Source organism: Phaethon lepturus, unplaced genomic scaffold, assembly GCF_000687285.1.
Source record: "Phaethon lepturus isolate BGI_N335 unplaced genomic scaffold, ASM68728v1 scaffold29208, whole genome shotgun sequence".
Classification (NCBI taxonomy): Eukaryota; Metazoa; Chordata; class Aves; order Phaethontiformes; family Phaethontidae; genus Phaethon; species Phaethon lepturus.
The window spans coordinates 16,753-38,614 of record NW_010555991.1 but is presented as its reverse complement, the minus strand read 5'-3'; the positions used below and the strand labels follow the sequence as shown (position 1 = coordinate 38,614).

General features: G+C 39.4%; 1 protein-coding gene across 1 annotated transcript in view; it reads right to left on the bottom strand.

Annotated features, from left to right (window-relative positions):
* Positions 1–1,308: 1,308 nt before the first annotated feature.
* Positions 1,309–21,862, bottom strand: part of UROC1 (urocanate hydratase 1) — a gene marked incomplete at its 3' end in the record, with an annotated part of 35,416 nt that continues 14,862 nt past the window's right edge. Inside the window, 12 exon segments of the mRNA XM_010292348.1 lie at positions 1,309–1,439; positions 4,283–4,382; positions 6,073–6,171; positions 7,115–7,185; positions 11,879–12,000; positions 12,799–12,871; positions 13,118–13,215; positions 14,702–14,881; positions 15,599–15,661; positions 16,148–16,236; positions 20,064–20,207; positions 20,817–20,883. Coding sequence (XP_010290650.1) covers positions 1,309–1,439; positions 4,283–4,382; positions 6,073–6,171; positions 7,115–7,185; positions 11,879–12,000; positions 12,799–12,871; positions 13,118–13,215; positions 14,702–14,881; positions 15,599–15,661; positions 16,148–16,236; positions 20,064–20,207; positions 20,817–20,883 — 1,237 coding nt within the window.

Here is a 21,862-nt window from a genome sequence, read left to right as displayed (position 1 = left end):
AAAATTATTTTATTTGCTAGTATTTCATAATCGGATATTTTAGAAGGTTAAATTCAGCTATGGGCATGCAGACAGATCTAGTCTGCTATCTCTGTAGTCTAAGACTGAGATGACCAGAGTAAGCAGATATTCTGTTGTGTATTTTCCATTCAGAATTATGGATGTTGTGAATAAAGTCCTTGCCATGGTGGTTGTTACCACTGAAATCAGTAAAGCCAGATTTTCACTCCATGTGTCTAAGCCCTCAGAAAGCTTTCTTATCCCACTGTTCAATTTTGCTCTTGCATACCTTCTATTCAGTAGTTAATTCACTGAAATCAAAGGAGTTACAGTACAGGAGAGAGAATTCTCCATCTGACTTGACGGGATATTTTCTAGATTCAGCTCATCCAGATAAGTAATAATTAAGTATCATCAAGTGTCTCTGAGGATAACACCTGCTACAAGTTCTTTGGCTTGCTATTGTTGGCATATTCCAGAGCTGGATGGAACAGGGAAGTGGGAGGGTTCACTACAGTATTTAATAGAAGATTGTGTCCCTTTTGACTGGCAACACCACAAAATGAAGACATGACTGTAAATGGGGGAGACTTCGCTGGACTATGCTGGAAAGAACAAACCAGGACTGAAGACTCCGCAGTGTGGCCAGGCTCTCCTTTTCCCTACACCTCTGCCAATCCAGAGTAACCTTTTAGTGGCATATGAAGATCAGTTTCCCTTTCCATACATGATATTTCATTCTGTTTTTCAGTTTAGGCATTTCTTTTAGTTCTGCACCTTATGTGAATGAGGCGTTTAATCCAGTCCTTACTTGGCTGTGGTCTTTTATCCTATCAGGCAGAAGCACGGGGAGAAAGAAGACTGGGGGGGTTGCTGGCACCTGGGCTGTTTTGTGTCCATAACCTCTCATTGCACTTTAGCACATGGGCATTTATATTGGGGTCCTAAGGTCACAGATTTAAATACAGCTTGAGGGGAAACCTAAACATAACCCATCTACTAACACTCTGGCTGTGCATATGTGAAGACAACTTTGGAAGCAGGATCTGTTCAAAAAGACCACAGCAGACTGTCCTTGTTAGGCAAATTAAGTTCTCCAAACTGTGCTGTGACCAATGTCCAAAACACTTTTTCTAGACATATGGGCATTAATTAGAAAAGTCTCCTACAACACCACACTTTACATTCTAATAGGTCCTTTCAGTCCTTGTCTCCAAACCCATCCTTCCCACGATCATGACATGGTACTACTCCAGTAATAGATCTTTTCTGCAATTCCCTTCCTGTCCCTCCTCCCCACACGCATACACAGCAGTGGTAACGGGATCCAACTTTAGAAATGTAAATAAGTTCTTACCAGCCAACTCCACCACCATTGTGCAACGCAACCCAGGTCGCTCCTCTGAACGCATCTCCTACAAAATTTTGTACTGCCATGTCTAGGAGGAGAGGAAAGGTGTTATCATGGCTCTGACACGCTGCATTCGTTTTTGTGTTGTGCTGCTCACTCCTTCCACTGACGTCTTGGTTATGGCTGTGTGAAGGCAGTGTTGGTGGGAGGGTTTACTCACAACTTCTCTCACAGATATACAGTGAGAGGAGTCTTTGGAGGAACAGGCAAGAGATATTTTCCTCCCAGTCTTTGCCCCTACACTGGAGGAAGCAAATGCCAACTTCACACTGTGGTTTGTGAGGACTCTTGTGCTTTCTGCATTTGTGATCCAATTCAAGCAGTAGAAGAACCTACCACTCCTCAGCTGGGAGGTACCTCCTGAGGGTGGAGAGAAATATAGTCCTCTCTTTGGGGATACCTCAGTCATGGAAGACCAGGCTGGACACATCCAGGTGGAAGGTATCAAAATGGGTGGGACTCCTGGAAAACTACATTACTTGCAGTTCTCAGAAGTCTGAACTATTTTCAGATCAGACTGCAGAGTTAATTCATCCCTGTGTAGAAAGCCAGTCTAAAGCTAAGGATTTGTATTTTGGTAACACAGTTAGCCCCTATTCTCTGGATATGGAGGAATTTTACCCTGAATATGAACTGCTGAAATCACACAGGAGGTTTCTTTAATTTTTTAAAAAATGAAGAAAAATAATTTAGCAATGTCATTTGACTAATGTCAAATGTATGGTTTCCACTGAAATGTAGACTAGAATTTTGTATGTTTGCTACAATTTGTGCTAAAGTATATACCCAGAGAGGTGGAAAGAGGTACACACAGAGGATAACAGGGTAAAATTTACTGAAAAAGTTTCTCTAGATTTAAAAGACCATTTTCTGTGCTTTTAACAGCAAAAAAATAAGAAAAACAGCAATATCCCCACCAGTCACATTTGCAGACCCACAGTTGTTACATATCTGATGGAAAAAGGAGCTTACTTGAGCACTAATCTATGTTAAACCCTGTCAAAAGCCCCATTAAAGCATCTTTTATATGGCATTATGTCACTTTAATAACCCAATTATCATAATTACAGTGCTGTCAAGAGGAAATGGGAAAGATCAAAATCCCCATAGTCTAAAAATGCACAGATTTCTTCCTCAGCCACTAGTGTGATAAGAGTGGAGGCTGGACAAGGAACATGGCAAGTGGACTAACGATGTAATAACATGCAGCTCCCTGGCTTCAATGAAAGTCCCTAACTGTGAAAATGTCTGTGTTGAACTACGCTTTGCCAAGCAGCGATGACCTATGTTTGCCAAGGATCAGGCTGAGGTACTTACTGCAAAACAAAATAAGACAGGCAAACACTCTGGAAAATTACTGTGTGCTAGAGAGGAGCCAATTTCAACTGAACCAGCGCAAATGTGGTGTTAAAACAACAGGAAAGATGGGAGAGAGGAAGACCTAAGATGTTCTTTTATTACCTCCAGAGGCTCACCTGAAAACAGAGTTAGACCTGGTTTCAAAGACCAGTGAAATCAGCGGTCAATAGGCTTTTTAGATAAGCTCCTGGAGAAGGCAAATGGTTCACGAAAATCACAAAATGCAAAGAAAAACACATAGCGTGATGAATAATGGGATTTCACAAGCCTTGTTTCTATTGTCCTCTTCTGAGGGCATTGCCCGAGGTTTACTTACATTGTTAAGCCCTTTGGTGGAGACATTACTTTGGATTGCTGTTCTCTGTGCAGCCGCACCATTTTCTCACAGCTTGTCAGAACCAAACATTATTCGAGGCATCTATTCATCTGGCCTATTACAACTAGCCAGCATACTCAAAAAGTGTGGAAGTGGAACTGATAAACACAGCTAAAAGCCTCATTTCATCAGGAAATCCAGTTAAGATAGCAGGGAACTTTTCTCCTTAAAATTGAGCCATAATTTAGTTCTATTATGAATTCCCATAATGGAAGTGAATCAGTATGCTCAGCTACCTCTATCATAGTTTCTCCTTCTGCTGCAGCTTGCATCCTCCAATCTCAAGCCACTTTGTGACTGTCAGTTCTTGACATGCAGAAACACTACTGGAACACTACTGGGCTAAAGCTATCATCATAATTTCCACTTTATGGATGGAAAATTGAGGAAGATTTAGGTTAAAAATTGCTTAGTGCTTCACTGTTTTCAGGTCTCCTGATATTTATTTTTCTAAAGCACCATTTCACAAACTTAAAAAGCAGTCTGGTTCACTCAGGTCAAGTGTGCAGAATTAAAGGCTCCTTTTGTATAGCAAACCTACATGATTTGCCCACAGTCACACTGTAAGCGAGCAACAACGCTTGGAGTCTAATCCAGAATGCCTGACTTCCATTCTTATGCTTTTACTATCAAAGTATGTTCCCTTATGACCAGAAAAGTTCCTTTCAGATACTCCAGACTGTTTTCTTGAGTCCTCAGGCAATGAAATGAATGCAGCTATGAATCTTTTTGCTTTAAGCAAAATACTATTATAGACCTGATTTTGATCTTGTGGATGGCTAAGGAAATGTGGCTCTAATTCTGCTCAGATCACCTCTTTGAAAGTGAGGTACAAAACTGAAATCAAATAGAAGATACAGTCCTCTGAAACAGACTGCTCTCCATTTACATTCAGGTAAATCTGATGCATCTTCATTGAATTTTCAGCATTGTTCTGGACCTCTCCTATTTAACTAGCTCCACATTTATGTCAGTACCACTATTAAATCCCACAAAGCTTCTCAGGAAATCTGATCAATTGGGATTAAAGGGTTAAACAAAAACATTTTAATTTGTTTTTAATAAAAAACCCAATTTCTCTTTTAAAGCAATTTCCTTGTTTGCCTGGACAGACAAGCCTCAACTGCTCTGCTGACCTGCACAAAAGGCTGATCCATCATAAATGTTTGATGTTTCTCTGTAAGGACTGTCGGTCCCACTCACATCATGGTGATCTCGGCTGAGGACTACTGGAGCCTGCAAAAAGCCAAGGGTGAGAAAATGGAATCCTTCATGGACTGTCAATGCTACTGAAGATCATCACTTGCTGAATTCAATTTTGTTGTAAGTCATTTCAAACCTCAGCTTTGTCCCCCTCTCCTAAACACCCTGAAACACCTTCTCTGCCTGCTATTATTTGTTATAAAACAGTTGTTCACTTACTGTTCATGAAAGCCACCATCCTTTCATAACTAAGAACAAGAGCTTGTTTTATGCCAAAGGCATCCTCAAAGGAGGGCGGGGAGAAGAGGGGAGGCAGTATGGTTATTTCCTCTGACCATTTCTTTGCTGAAATTCTGAAGACATTTCAGTGTGCAAAAATTTTCATTCAAAAATAGTTCTTGTTAACTTTCATTTTCAACAGCAAACAGTAAGAACTTTTACACTTTTTAATTCTTTTGGAAAACTTCAAGATTAAAAATAGGCTAGCAATGAAAATCAGTGATTTCATACAGCTCAAACAAGTCCATTCTTGATCTGGTATTTAATTCACAGTATGAATCTATATCAACTTGCAGGTCTTCATTATCATTTGCCATGCACGGGTTTATATAAGAATAGTTCACTCTTGGCATGGTGTGGTCTGGAATTCTCTGGCTCTGTTTTATGCTGGCAGTGAATTAGAAAATCATTGAAAATAGACATGAGCACCCAGCTTGCAAGAGGAGGAGTGGAGATTTGCAGAAATGAAAAAAGGACGGAACAAAATCTGAAGGGCCTGGGAGTCTGACCTTATCAGTCATAGCTCCAAGGGAGTGCTTTGTCTGGTCAGGTTTATTTTTTAAGACTAGCTTGCAGTGGCATTTACTTTGAATCCTGAGAAGGTCAACAGCATTTGAAATATTTTAACAAACATTTTCTGAGTAAAAAAAAACCCAGACCTTTCCTAGCTAGGAACCATTCTAAGTTTTACTTGAGTTTTCCTCTTTAAAAAGGATAATTGTAATTCAGCTATAAAAGATGGAGATGAATGAGTGAACATGCCTTGGTCTGATGCTGCAGTACACACAAGTAATGGGTATAATTACCGAGTGGTGCCTTCAAGATTTAGGTTCCCCAGGATGTCACACTGTGCATCTACCTACAACACTCGTGAAGAATTTGGAAAATCCCTATACAATCTTGTCCGTAGTGCGTACTTTTACCACCACCACATATGTCAGTAGGATTTTACTCAGATGAGTAAGAGCGGCAGCATCAAGCCTAACGATTTTCTTCATTTACATATGCAGTGCAAACGAAAACTGACTGCAGAGCTGGCTGTAGCCATAATATATCTGAAAGTGAGGGACAGAGGGAAAGGAGCACCAGGCAGTGGCATGGGTTCTTGTTACTTTTAATGTTTGGGGCACTGCTAAGGAGTTACAGTCCCTGCCTTGTGTTTTCAGCGAATCACAGCATGATATGTTGTGCTTGTAAATGCCCAAATAGAAAATAACACAGATTCCCACCATGAAATAAAAGGTAGCACATTTCAGAGAGTTTCTAAACCTGTCTCCTTTCTATTATTTAGCGCAATATTGGTGACAGGCAAATGAGTACTGAGCTCTAATACATGGGACCAGTATAATGTTAGCATGTAAATGGCAGGCATTTCTGTTCTCAATGGTTGAAGCTTTCTTCTTTCCCACCTGCCACCCCAGTTTCAGATACCAAACACATTTACCTTAATCCTTCCTTCGGAAATTGCTTGATTAATAGCCACAGCTATAGACACACGACCCCTCTGATCAGAATATAAGATTCTAGCTTGAGAGCCAACGACCTGGAAAATAAAAATGCCAGGGCGATAAGGTTCTCTCTGCAACTGGTTTATCTTCAGGCCTCAGATAAATGGAGTCACAGGACTGACCCCTTCTGTAGGAGAAAGTGCAGATTATTTCTTCAACAACATCCAGCTTCCAGAAAAAAGAAATTAAAATCCCTCTTTGAACTGAGTTTTATCTCCACTCACACAGTGAGATGTATTTCTGTATTCAGCTACTACTGTACAATAAATCCCACTTTTTAAATCAACCTGATTGCTAGGCTGTAAGCTCCCTATCAACAAATCCCTTATCAACAGCTGAGAAGCAGAGGTTTAGAACTGGTGATGGTGGGCTGGAAGGGAAGAGAAATATGGACACAAAGAATAGCAAAAAACATCTGTCCTGCACAGCTATGCTCCTCTCCAGTTTTACCTCACAGACCAATCTGGCTTCCAGATGAGGAGAGCACATACGAGCCCTATAGCGTTACTGGTTAGCTTCATGGTGAGAGCCTGCCCTAAAAGAAAAACAAAGGATGCTTCACTGGCATCCTGCTTCCCACAGTGCAAAAGGATGGCAGTTCTTTGGCCTCATCACCTGTTTTGAAAAGGGTACTGGGAACTGCAGGCGTGAAGAGGTTCAGCCAAAGCAATGCCAAGAAGGATGTTTTGAATAGGGCTCTGAAAGAAAAGCAGTTACAAATGAGGTGGACAGTGAATCATTGATGCAATTCACTTCAGATATAAGACTAGATATTGCCAGGTTATGTTATTTGAATATTTCCAGATCAGGAAGTGAAGGGAAAGAACTCCTTCAGCTCACCCTAAAACCTTGATGTGGAGAGAGGTTTAAGTTATCAGCTCTGGAAAAGTCAGTGTTTTTTGCTTTTTACTCCAGCATTCAAAAACTGCATTCTGGACCGGCAGTGGTCACATGTGCTGAAGGAGGTTGTGCACTTACCAAGCTGTGCCTGCCAGCTTCCCGAATCCAGCGGATGTTGTCATGGTACTGCTGCTTCACAGATGTGCTCACTGCAAGAGAAAGCAAGAAAGAAAAGAGGTTTTGAAAATTAATGCAATATGCTCTAAATTTAATTTAATTCATCTGACAGCACTAGGAAGTCAAATTCTACTTTCAGATACAAGCACGCATATAGGAAATGCTATATAGAATCATCTTTGCAGCTGATGCAGTAACTGGTACCATACCTATAGATGAAGATACAAGATGTCGCCTAGGAGGCAGCTGGCATGGTAACTCCCATTCACATCTTTAGCAAACAATCAAACCTTGAAATATGGGTTACATGTACCATTCATTTTTGGTCACCTGGCTTTCTGCCCACTAAATGCCCAACCACTTTCTGAGACATTGCTAAATTAGTAGCTTTAGGAATCTCCATGACATTGGGTACTGCAGTCCAGTCTTGCATCAGGTAGTAAATAACTCCTTTGAGTCAGCCAGCAGAACTTCTCAGGAGTTGGCAATACATACTTGAGGATAAGTTACACCAATGCTGGGATGCAGATTTATAGCACAGCAGTTGCTCTGTACTAAATGGCCCAGGTGAATGTTTTTATCCCAAGATAAAAGTAAGGTCTCTTATCCTACAAACTAAAGTATGTTGCCTCGCATTACTACAAAGCACAAACTGTGCAGAAAAACTTATTATGGAGTAACTCCTTTAAGTGTAAATCCACCCTACACCTCAGTTAGATATATATGTTGTTATCCAAGAAGAGAATTCTATATAATGGTTTTATATTCTCCAGCTTCTCCTCATTTATATCTGTGCCATTCCATCTCAATCAGCCAAACCAAAGAGGAGTAAGAATAAAGATATTTGAAGTGAAAGACAGTGAAAAATGACACATATCAGTCAAATAAATGGTGACCTCAGTACCATCAGCTGTCTCCAACAAGTATTGTACCATCTGTAGCAAGTGAGTAACAAAAGGGAGAGGGAGTATGGAATGGCACAGAAGCATTGTCTTACTGTCAGAATTTTGGGGGCTTTTACAGTTATGCCTTTCCACGCAGGCTGAGTGTGAGCTCAGATGAGGTTACAATGGCTGAAGTTACTGCCTGTAGGCTTTTTCTCTATGGGCTAAGCTACGTCACATCACCTTGTCCTGAGAGTCATGGTCAGCTACCAGGGCTCAGCTGGCATGAGGGAACACGCAAAGCCACAGTGACTTGCTCATGCGTTACAGCTTCAAGTTCAGCTCTCACCCGTTTTCAAGTCAGTTCATGATGTACATATAACTTCATAGAATCATAGAATACCAGGTTGGAAGGGACCTCAAGGATGATCTGGTGAAAACTTTCTTGGCAAAAGCACAGTCTAGAAAAGATGGCCCAGCACCCTGTCCAGCTGAATCTTAAAGTGAATCTTAACTATGAAACTTAGGTTTGAAAGTCAGTCAAACTGGAGAAACTGCATACTGCTAACTCAAAATTGTCCCTGGTAACTAAGAAGAGTGTTTAAGACTAATGTCTTTCCAGTAGGCAATAGGTCAGCAGATATATGTAGTAAAACTAGAAAAAGGAAAGAGGAAAAGGCAAGATACTCATATCTAATCTGGGTTAAACACGTTGTTAAAGGGAAATGTAAAATATGCTCATTCCTGCAGAGGCAGGCCTTCCATACAGAGAGTTTTAATGTTCCTAAAAAAGACCTGTCAGTGCTTTAGGGGTTGGCTCCAAGTGATGACTTCTGAACTCTGCAATGAGGATTAACATGTCAGCTCTTAGCTTCACAGGGAGTGAAAGATGAAACATCTGCTAGTGCTGTCCTAGGAGGATTGTGCTGCCATTCATAAGCTTTAAGGAAACATCTGCTAGGAGGTAATGGGTAGTATTCACTTAGGTTATTATAGATATTTAATGAGAGTTTACAGGAGTTACTCTAGAAAAATGAATAGAGAATGAGTTCCTTTCTATCACTTTTATAAGCTATCTCAGAGAGTACTTAGCATATTTTATACTTCACAGTGCACAGACAGAAAAGATCTTACTGTCTGTTAATTCTATAGAACATATCCAGAAGAGAAGCCGGATGAGAATGCTGGCTACAAGGACATATCTTAACACAGCACATCTGTCCCTCCCAGCCAGCTCCAATAAACAGTCATATTCTCTGTCCTAAACTGTGGTGTGTCCAAAGTTGGATTTCACCAGTTATCCCTGGGGAAGTGAAGAATGCTCCCTGCAACTGAAAAATCTTATAGTTCTTTCTAAAAGACCTTAACTTTAGATTAGCTCCACGCGTGTCTCATTTGCTAAACTGCCACCCCCATTTCCCCACCCCAACAGGAATGTTTTGAAGTCAGGCAAGCTACTGCATTGCTTCTGGTATTTCATAGGCCTTTGTACTTATCTAGGGTTTAAAAGAATCTAGAAAGCATTGTGTTCTCAGAGGAATAGTCCTCATCGCCACAGAAGTTGGTTCCCGTTGCTCTTGGGATATTTATACTGTTGTTATGCATCAATTCAGCCTTCAAACTACCACAGAGGTTGTAAATCCAAGTTACACTCCAATCACCAGTGCTGCAACTCTTGTACAAAGGCTAAATTTAAAGCACTGATACCTTAGGAGTGGAAGCAGATAATAAAACTACATAGGACTTTTTCCACAGTTTGAGAGGAAAGCGCAAAAATTCAACTCCACAAAAGGAGAAGAATGGTTAACATTGGACTCAAGGTCAGGTCAAAAGTTTAGACCTGAAATGCAACCGACTTCAGCACTGTGGAGTTTTCACTCAGCCATCATAAAAAGATTCTTTTACAAAATTCAAAGGCAGGTTCAGATTTTAGTTGTATATGTGTGAGGCTATCCAGACCCTGGAATTTGGTTCAAGCCCAAGTCCCATAGGGAGTGGACAGCCAGTGGAATACTCATGAACATGAATCCATGAATGGCTGTTTATTTTCTGGCCAAATTCTGTTTTCATTTCTCTTTGAAATCCTATTCCCATTGTCCTGCCAAATTCAACAGCAAACCCAATAATAGCCTTGCTCTTAAGCCTGTTTTCACCTGTTGGGATTTTTTAAAAGTAATTTTTCATTTAAATTAAGAATATTATGTAAGAGTTCAATGCTTTTCATCTGTGGAAGAGAATTCTCTCCCCAGCTTTACAGTATAAACACCCACATACTATTGTACATATTAATTGATTCATCTCCCTGTCTTGCAATGCAAACCAGCCAAAGGTCATGCATCAGTTCAATCTTGAGAGAAGATAACTGGAGATTGCAGTACATGGCAGAAAAATTACTGCAAATTTGTTAAGATAGATCCAGCACCATAGCATTGGATTTCGCCCTCCCTTCAATTAAGCTCAGGGACCAGGTCTAAAAACAATGAAGGTTTCAATATCCATAGTATAGGGGAGGCACTTCTGGGCCATTGCATTAAAAATACCTCATGCTCCAGTGCTATTTCTTTCAGATGACTCCTAAGAAAGCTTTAAGAGAATAGACAGAGCTAAGGACCTTGCAGGGCCAGACCCACTCTATCAACAACTCACCTCGTGGGAGGAAGAGGAAGCTGGACACCAGCCTTACGTTACAGGAAGACAACTGTAATTTTGTTTCAAATGAGAGACTTACCTGAATATGGTATATCCTTTTCAGAAATACTACCCTAGATCCTCACCATGCTAACTGTTCCAGAACAAATGGGAGAGCGTTCAAAATCTTCATACTTCTATTCATATTTCAATGATGTCTTTCATGAAAAAAGCAACAAATATTTCAATATTACCAGGTAAAAATATTATGCTCTGCTCCCCATAAAATATGTTTTGGGTTTGTGATCTGTTTCCTTCTGATCCCTTCCTTGATTCTAAGAAGCACAAATCTCCACTTTCTTGAAACAGAAGAGCTGAGGACTTCAGTGCTAGGGGACAATGACACTTAAGTTTTTGCATCTGCTGTCCACCTACTGTAAAAGCAGACAAGAAAGGGAAAGTAGTAGGGCTTTCCACTGCAACCTGGGAGATTAGGATTCATGTTTGCTGACACAGAATTAGCTTTGTCTCAGTTCCCATTCATAAGCAGAGGATAACAGTAATAACCCACTTTCAGGGATATGGAAGAGTGAAAGACAGTGTAAGTCCTAGATACTAGAGTAGCATACAAAGCCATGCAGATATTCCAGATTAGTTCCACCAGTGAGTAGAGACAGCTGTCAATTTATTAACAAATGACAAAAAAAGCAAGACCTCAAAATTGTAATCACAAATAAATGATGGATGGAGTACCGCACCCATGAAACCTGTGTTTCCTGCCACTGATCTGCTTGCTAGCCTCATAAAAACCTCCCTAGATTCCCATGCTTCATTCACCTGTGAGACAGGGACAAAGCAATTTGACTCTTTTAAAAAAAACTCTTGGAGACCTATTGATGAAAAATAGTTTGCCTTAAAGTTTCAAAGTGACAAAGTGCAGGAAAACTTGTAACAAATGAAAATAAATTATCTTAGCCAAAATCGCAACAATAGGTTTGGGATCAATAACCTCTCTACATAGAGTTTTTATATTTTACCTACTGGTTACACTCCTTTGGAGTTTGGAGAACAGTGAGACTTCCAGCTCCCATGGAACAGGCAGGAGAACATTTTCTACAGTTTCAGCCAAAAGCTATCACACATTGTACAATTCTCAGTTTCTTTTTCTCCCCAAAAGCACCCCCAGTGATGGGGGCATGGGATGTTGTCTTACCTCCCTGATGTATAAAGTCTTCCAGCACAGACATAGCAATTGAGTCAGTGGTAGCAAGATCCTGTGGGTCACCTGAGGTACAAACCCAGCGGAATGGCCCAAATCCCAGGGAAAAAATGTCCCTGGGAAGAGAACATGTTTCATTAAGAGATAGTTGAAATTCTTTCCTTATTTATCCTGGCTTCTAGCAGTGCTTTTCTTTCATTAGCTGGAGACAGAAAAATTTGAAACATTTTCAATGAACTAATCTAAACAGATGCATCAGGGACCATTAATTGAGAAATTAAACAGTGCTGTTTCACGTAGCCATTGACTGGTATATATTAATGCAGTCAGGCCAGAATTTTGATAGGAATGTTGGGCAGTTCAATCAAACAAGTGCATCATCAGATGAATTGCAATTTTTCTTTTGTTTTATCAAATATACTCCCCCTAGTCTTTCTGTCCTTAACCCAGGCTAACTCTGAGTGCATCTACACTATCAGACAAGTGTAGGTTCTGAACAAGTCCAGACTCATTTGCTGTCCACACAGTTTAAACACAATAGTAAGACGCACTTCAGTTAAGTTCCAGAAGAGTTCTAATCTGGTTGGTGCCTTACGCTATGTTCAAGATCTTATTCACATGATATAGACAAGCTAAACATGATTCAGAGACAAAAGGTGTTATAAACTCAGTTTTTCAACAGATCTCCTGAGCTCAGCTTTTTCAACAAGCAGTATGCACAGCTTGTGTAAGAGGTACAGTCAGCAATATAGTCATAGAATCATAGAATAGTTTGGGTTGGAAGGGACCTTTAAAGGTCGTCTAGTCCAACCCCTTAAGCTGACTCATCACTAAGTGGAGCCTCTGTAGTACTCTTCCCCTAAACACAGTCACAAGACACTTGAGCACTTTATTCCAAGCTCTCCCCAACATACCCCATGATGTGCTGAACATAGGAAGGATATCGAAATTCTGTTTTATTGGCTCCTCTTTTCTCAACATCAGCACCTATAAAAGGATTTTAATAGTCAGTGACATGATGAAGAAAAAGTATAAAATGTAAAACTGGACTGCACCTGGGTTCCCATGAAGGCTCTATCTCAGCCACAAAGAAGTAGAAGGTCAGGGGTGGCAGAGAGAGACTGAAGAGTTAGCATAACACAGTGGCCAACCCCATCCTACCAAAATATACAGATGGGAAGATGCATGCAGGATTGTCCTTTTTTCCACCTAACAACTCCAGGATCTACTCACCAGCCCTTTGAGCTTCCAAGAGAAAAGCATTGCCATAATCCCAAAAAAACATGCCCTTATCAGCTAGTCTGTTAACAGCAGCCACATGTCTCTTCAGACTGAAATAAAGGAGGAAACAATTATTCCTGAGATTGATAAAATATCAAAAATAATAATATCATGAACTCACTAAAGGCATGGGAGTAGGGGGAGACAGATGGAACTGAAAGATCCTAGAGAAACTCAGATATAAACCCATAAGATATCAACTGAGATGCTTTCAGTCTCTGTAGCACCTGTTATCCCCAAATCTTGAAGTGATTCACAGTCATTAAGGGAACTTCATTAATTAGCAGAGAGGGGTCATGTCTTTCAGCAAAGAAATGCAGCCAGCTCTGAGGATGGAAGGTAATAAAAAACAGCCTACACAAAACTGCTAAACAGTTTAAGAAGTTCACAGAGAAAGTGAGCAGAGACAGAAAAACTGAAAATGGCTAAACATCACTGTTCTGGCCTCTCCCTTGGCCAAAAGAGCCCAGTTTTCCCTTTGTTTCCAATAGTGGACCATACCCCAGGACTGTTCCCCGTGATACCATTTCCACTTAATATTATCTAGTTCTCATCTCAATGCATAGTTGCATATAGAGTTGTACATGCATAGGTTTAACTTCTTGGAACTCTAAAGTAGTAAATCAATGCTTAACAAATGAAATTGGATTTTTTTTTTAGGTCATACCTAGGTTGTTAGAATGAGTCCCTCAGAAATTTACCTGTTATCTTTATCTTAGAGTAGTAAGATACAGAACTGGGAAACTGGAAAGGTCCTTGTAGATCCCTCATCCAAAGACAAATAGATTACATGGCTGTATTCTACCTTCTACTGGACAAAGGTCTCCAGCAGGTATGTTCAAGGTGAACAAAACCAGAGTAGGAGCCATAAAGTCTCAAAAGTACCAGCTGAGAACAACAGGACAGCTTGCTGCCTCCGTTCCACAGTTCGTTCTTTATGTTCAAATTATGCCAAATTGCTCCCTTTATAAAGTCCAATTCCCTTGCAAACTTGTAAATCATGAGTAGCTCCCTGAAATCAGGATGCTAAACAGAACTTAGTAACAGTTGCAGCAAGCTGGAAGGAGTGACTGGGGTAGATTGTCCCCTCCTTATATCCTTGCCTAAAAAAAATCATTACTGGCCACAGCTGGAAGCATGGTAGGCTAGATGGACTTTCTGGTTTACCCATTGGGTTTCTACGCCATATTCAGTGAACCTAAAGCAACTGGTAGACTACATGGAATGGTACTTACTGTCCTAGATTTTTAAAACCTAATGTGATTTAGGAATTTATAGAAGTGAAATAAGTCATTAGTGTTCAGACCTCTAATCTTATACACTAGAGACTATTCCTAAAATGGTGTGTAAGTGATGTCTGCCAGAACCTGAGTGATAGCTGTAAAAATACAAAGTTGGGAGTTATTAGTACTGTAGCTCTATCCCAGGTTTCTATATACCAAAGAACAGAAAAGTCTTGTGAGAAAGACAAAGATCTGACCACTTGCAGAGCAGCTAAACTTAAAGGTTAAAAACATACATCACCAAAACATTTACCTCTCTTGTACTAGGGTCCGGAACTTCCCTGGATTGGTGGAAAGAAGCTGCTTTGCTTCCTCAAAGCCAAGCTGTACTGGATAGTATCCCCCGCTGAACGGGTTATGACACGAAGTTTGGTCAGACCCCAGATCAACTAGCAGCTCTCCTGTTGTGTCCAATTCATATACTAGCCTCTCCCTGGGGAAGGGAATGAATGGAGTGTTTGAACAGAAGCTGTCATTTCACAATTCTAGCTCCTCTTTCAGATTAATTTCTTCCATCCCAAGAGGTTGTTTATAAAGGTATGCCCTTGGCAGGCAAAGTCTTCATTTTAGCAGTCAGGAGGTGGGAAATGATGGTGATGAAGATTTAGGGGCAACTTTTATAGTTTAATGCTGATAGATGAGTCAGATACCAGTATGACATACCATTATTATTGGTCAGTCTTAGCCGTTGGTATATGGTGTGACAGCAAGATTTACCATTGCAAAAAGCCTCAAGAGTGCCAGGATTTCTATTCACCATCTGATTATTTTTCTTCAATCAATACCTCAATACTTCTATTATTTACTGAAGTCAAAGACGTTTTCTTGCTATCCAGTTAGCACCAGGTTAGAAGGAAAGGGATAAATTCTTTCTTCATCCAAGGAAGAATTTTAGGGATTTCTTCCCTAAGAAATTCATTGTTCCATAAGGAAAGGAGAAGGTGCATGGAAAGCAACTGGGAACTGGAACACAAGGATGAAGATCCCTCTTTTGAAAATATAGTTTTTCATGAGCATCTAGAAGTAATGAGCTTGGCATTAGGTTTAATGCCTCTTCTCTTCCAAGTTCGGGAACTAATTCCAGGTTGACTAACAAGCAAGAGCATTAATATATGCATTATATTATTACATATCCATATATACTACTTACCAGAGATCTACCACATTCCCATGGTAACCCAAACTAAGGGCAATTTTATTCTTTCTTGCTTGTCTAGAATAGATTAAAAAGATTGGTTGAAGAAAATGCACCTAATGTAATTCCATCTTGCAACGTACAAATCACATACAGAGTCAAACCCAGCAAAGAAGTCTATATGTGGTTTCCAACACTCATCTAGACCACAGATCATTCAAACTTTATGTAATCAGTAATTACTGATTCCAGAACGCCTGAGTGATACTTCAAGTGTAACATTATTTGTAATTGCTCTATGCATATTCATGAAACTGAATGAAGACATTTAACATATATAAATGATATGAAGCATTGGTAATGGCTTGCAGTAAGCATCGGTAGTCACTCATAATGACTGCTGCTGTTTGGAAGGATGGATTCACATTCAAAAGCAGACCTAAAATAAGAAGAGGAGTCCCTCAACCCCTTCCATATGCTCACAAAAATGGCACAATGCAGAAAGATGTGAAGTGAGGATTAGGAAGCAGAGGTAAACTCACTGAATTATGTTACAAGTCATACCTAAGGCGAGCAATGCAATGGTCCAGGTTGTTAGAGATTTCCATCAGCCATCCCTGCTTGTGACGTTTCAAAAGTGCTGCTTCATCAACCTAAGATAAATAGCAGAGATCTTAGAACTCCTGTTTCCCCTACCCAGTCACTTTTACCTTTAGTTTTTCGATTAGCCTGCAAGAAAGACCAGAAAATAGGTAAAAGGAGTAGCCCTGTTTGGGCCTTAAGAATATGGAGTGATTGTTTAAATACTTAGTTTTCACCTCTGGTTTTTTTTGTTTTTTTGGTTTTTTTTTGGGGGGGGGGTGTTTGGTTGGTTTTTTTTGGTGGTTTTTGTGTTTGTTTGGTTTTGTTTTTTGTTTTTTGTTTGTTTGTGTGGTTTTTTTTGTTGGGTTTTTTTTTTTTTTTTTTAAAATTTCTGTTCTCTTTTACTCCAGGCTCAAAGCAAGAAAAAAAAAAGGCTTTTTGATATGTCACTTGCCAAATATTTTACAAACCAAAAAATTGTCATTAAAATTGTACAAGAGGTAATATTTTCCCACTAATTTTGATTATTCTTATTGTTTCTTTTTATGATTATATTTTTAAAAAATAAAAGCCAAAATGTTTCAAATTTATTTTTCAAATTGGGCTATTTTCTGTGGAAATAAAATTTCTATTTAATTAAGGAAATATTTTCTTTGATCAGCTCAGAGATAGACATTTCTGCCAGGATGAAGCAATGGTTTGCTGAATAAAATTGACCCTCACTTTTGTTCTTTGACTGCTGCATGAAAATCTCAACCAAATATGGAAAAGAGAAGAGGAAAGCATTTTCTTGTCCCAGTTGGCTAATGCTTCTGAAAAATGGAATGGATCAAAACAAAACTACATCTTTAATTCCCTCTTGTTTGAACTTTGAAGCTCCAAACAAGCTCAGTCCCAAAGCTGTACTCTCTTCTGGGCTCAGCTTCTGTGTGTGTCAGTGTGTATATGCTTAAGAGACAGTTGGATAAAAATATAAATGGATAGACAAACTGTGGAGGCTTTGGCACAGATTCCATATTAATGGTTCAATGTATAAACTTGCACAGCATTAATACTTTTATAATGAGCTATCAATGGCATAAAGCAAGCAGCAAAATTAATTCAAGCCAGTTTTCTGTGGTGGCAACGGATTTAAAACACCCACAGTGGTCTGCGTGCATAAGAACATATAACCTGAGTATCTTCTATTATTTCATTAAAGCATTTTTACTTCTCTATAATCTACCCCCATGATTTTCATTCATTTTTTCCCATTAACAAAGTATTTATATGTAAATTAAATAAGTTCTGTATTCAGGAGTTGCTTGAACACCAGGAAACCTTTTCTTTCCTAATTATTCTTAGCATGAGAAACCTTCCATGATTTCCCACATCAGTAATAAAGACTATCCTTCCAAGACCCCAGATTATGATAATATCAGTGTCACTGCGAATGGAATTATTCAATAAAGTGAGATGCCATGGCGGACAGCTTCTTTGGGAATTATTTAAATCAGCACAGGAGGAAAGATATTAGACAGTCTGTATGAATTACAGGAATTGGGTTCATTTAAAGCTCAGCATAACACAGATCAGATCCATTTAAATCTGTTACCACATCCTACATATTTTACTTCAGCCCTATATGACAGTCTTAGTCTTTCACAGACTTGCTAGCATACTCAAGAAAACTAGATTCCTTTGAACCACACTTTCAAGAATATGCTCATTTTTTATCAGCATCTCAGTTGTTTAAAAAATTGCACAAACATGAGCTAATGTCACCACCAGTGTGACCCTAGAGAGCTTAGTGCAGCTCTGAGGAGATAGTCTGGCCCTCTACACAATTATTCTATAAAATTACAACCTGCTTTGTGTCAAACAGAAGAGGGTAAAAGACTTGCACCACTAATCCCTTCAGTCTGAGCTTCGGAAGCGCTGGCTGACAAAATGACAACTCTTGCACAATTCAATGTCATTTGCATAAATAGTTCCTTAAATAAATAATATGTACATATATATAGCTATCCACATGTGCTCCTGAGACTCATTTCCGACAAGGATTATTTCACAGGAGATAAAAACCAGGCAATATTCAGTCTCCTGAACAAAATCATCTGCAGCCATAGAGATGAAAAGGACAAAGGACTGCTGTGAATAGCATTCACTAGAATCTTTCCTTTGTATTATAGCATTTGAAAGACCATGATGACAGAGTAGAAGTCTGAATAAAGATAATTTATTCAATAGTATATTGAATAAATATATTGAATAAATTATTTCATCTGCCAGGGAGTATCTTATAAGATCTCAAATACATGCAAAACTCATGTGCTAACAAAGACACTTTTGCACCATCGTTGTAAAACAGATGAAACCCTAACCTTCCATGAATAACACCTGAGCTAACCAAAGCAGGTCAGACTTACTGTATATCACATGGACAGTCTGACCCGTTATCTTTTGAAGTTTAATTGTAATTACCATCAGTCAGATTGCAATATTTTTACCCTTTTCATTGCAGAAAGGGACATGCCCACAGCAGAGGTCTGCTGGCTAATTTTCTCTAGAAGTGATTTTGGCTGAGAAGACTAAACTCCCACTCCAGTCAGCTCCGACTAGAGTTTAGTTCTCAAAAACCTGTCTTCCTCTGGAGCAGTAACAAGAGCTCATCACCTGCAGATAGTCAGAAGAGCTCAATGCATTTTGGTTAGTCCTATATGTGCTCCACCAAGCATGTTTCCTCAGTGTATTGAATTCAAAGGTAGTCATGAGGAGAGGAATGCATGGAAATGTTTATTGTTTCTCAATAGTCAATATCATTAAAGATACTCACTACCATTTTCACAGAATTGCAGAGCAATGTTTTCTGTTAAAAACTGTTGCACTGTTTCTGTAGCACGTCCTTCCATCTGATTTGTTAGAACAAAACCCTAATCATTATATATGATACTTAAGGATCACTGTGGATCCAGTGGATCCTACCATACACTACTCCAATTGCTTGGACATTAGCAATCTTTGAATCACAGATCATTATTAGATTCTCTTTGTTTATGAGAGGAAATAACTGGGCTATTTTAACGTATTTGGAATAGAGAAACATTGCATCCGGATGAAGGACTCTCTACAAAGAATATATGCTGCGGGTGAGCTTCAGGGAACAGGGAAAATGGTACTACGGAACTTCTCCCCCATCGGCATTTTCCCTTAACAGAACTTACCTTCATTGTCTACAAGCTGGGATTCTCCTAAGTGCTTGTAATTAGCCTCACCATCTTCATACTGAAACCAACTTTAAAATTCCCAGTTTTACAAAATCCCATTGACTTCAAAGAATCACAACACCAAGCAACTTCATTAGTCCCAACCTTGATGAATGAATCGTACCACCATTTTTAAGGGGTACTTTCCATTGCACCTGGTAAGGGTGTCAGAGGCATTAAAAATCAATCATAATGTAACTAACACCTTTTTAACACAGACTTTTTTGGCATAAGAGAGTGCAGTTCCCATGGGAATTGCCTGTGGAAGTCACACCCTTTCACACATGAAATGAGGCATCCTGGTTTCAGGACATGAAAAACAAACTACGTTTACGGGACATAATCCACATAAAACCACAACATGAGGGTAGCTCAATCACAGAATGGCTCATCTGACAGCGTCATTCTGCATTTTTTGTGAAGCAATCATAAGTTACAGTTCACATCCCTACAGTCTGATCCAGTGAGTGAACAAATAGAGAATGGAATAGCAGTGAAAAAATGCAATGAAAAGGACAGACAGATCTTAGAACAGAATATCTTTTTCTGAGTTTGGCTTGTCAGGTTACTTGAGGAACACATCAGATCAGGATGAGGGTTCTGATTCAGCACATGAAGACGACAAGACAGAGTGAAAGAAGCATTGCTCTTACCTCTGCAATGATCCCCACACACCCAGCAATGACTGCAGCCTTTGCTTGAGCCCCACTCATCCCTCCGAGACCAGAAGTAACAAACACCTTTCCGGACAGGTCTTCTGCCTTCAAGTAGCGACGGCCTGCATTGAGCACTGTGAGCTGCCCACAACACAATATAGAAACGATCAGGAGCTATTTTTCCTAGAGTCCCTGAAATTTAAAGATCTTCTGTCCCTTTTGCAAACAGAGTTTGAAACTCAGGGGTCATTGCGACCATGAAACTGTTTTAATCTTTCAAGAAGGAAATATGTTACAAAGTGATGCTATGAAACCATCTGTCCTAATTATGTTTATTTCTCTCACCATGAAACAATAGAATAATCAGTTGTTCCCAACATGCTGCTTTTGGGGTATAGAGACTTATTCAGGATGGCTGCAAAAGATAGCTAAGGAAAACAGCTAAGAAAACAAGCTAAGAAAATATTTTTATCTAACACATTTGGTCAATTTATACTTCACTTATTGTAGCTAGATACGAGCTCAGATTGAAACCGTGATTGCAGATTCCCTCAGGTCGGTGTCATGAATAAGATGCCATGGACTATCTGAGTAGAAGGACACTAATTTTTTAAGGAGAAGGCAATGAGAATTTCTTTGGTAGCCAGAACACCCTCTCACAGCAATCCGTTCCACTCCAGTCACCAGCCACTGCAGGAGATACCCTCCTCCAATAGGTATTGACAAATAGACCTTTCCCCAGTTTCTTACCACGGTCCCATGGACTATTCCCTGAGGCCCAATGTAGCAGTAGCTCCCTGCCGTCATCTGACCATACCTAGTAATAGCAACGAACACAGTGATACCATGTGTTACTCAAGCTGGAATGAATTCTGCACTTGTCTACATATGTTTCCAGTATAACAAAAAAATCTCTGTGCTTTGATTTGTTATTAAAGATCTGCTATTATCAAATTCACAACTTAATTGAGTTTCTTCATTAGCAATGCATCAACATGTTTTCAGAGGATCATTTAGTTCTTTAAATTGAGTTAAAAAAGCATGGATGAAAAAATGAATGTAAACTTGTTTTGGCATTTAGCGTAGTGACTAGGACACAAGGGCACTCCTTTTCACATTGTTGGCATCTTTATGCCCTTGGTTTTTGGTGGCAGTAGTGCTTCTAAGTCACAGTCACTTTTGAAATTGTTAGCCCAAAATTGTCCACATTCCTATGAAATTCCCAGGAAAGTGGCAATGGACATTCTCTATTCATGCCCTTCCATTTGTTTCATCTTCCTTACCTGTACACACCCAGCTCTCCAGTGGTTTTAATTTATTCTCTCCATGGTACACAACAGAATAATAATCCTGTACTCATCAACTAGACAAGCAGTAAAAAAGTAGGTAAATAACAATTTAAAAAAATACAAAAAATGATAACTTTCTACCTCAGAGCTTTCTCTTAGTATGAAGGAATATTTCATAACTTGTGTTTTCTGCAGGTTGCAAAACAACCACTGCAACATGGAACTAGCCAGTGCCATAAGTAGGTTGTTATTAAGGCTTCAGGCAAGTCCCACACATAAACCTAATACTAATTCCTAGCAGACCTCAATTACATCCTTGTATATGTGGCTGAACATAACTCAAGCTTCTAAGTAATTCAACTTAAAAGTGCATTAATGCTTTGCAGCACCAGGACTTTATGCAGCACAGTTGAAATCCATCTGCATTAAAAATTTTATCCAGCCACTGCTTGATGTCTGTATTACATTTTAGCTAAGTATTTGATATATTTTAATAGTTAGGTATCT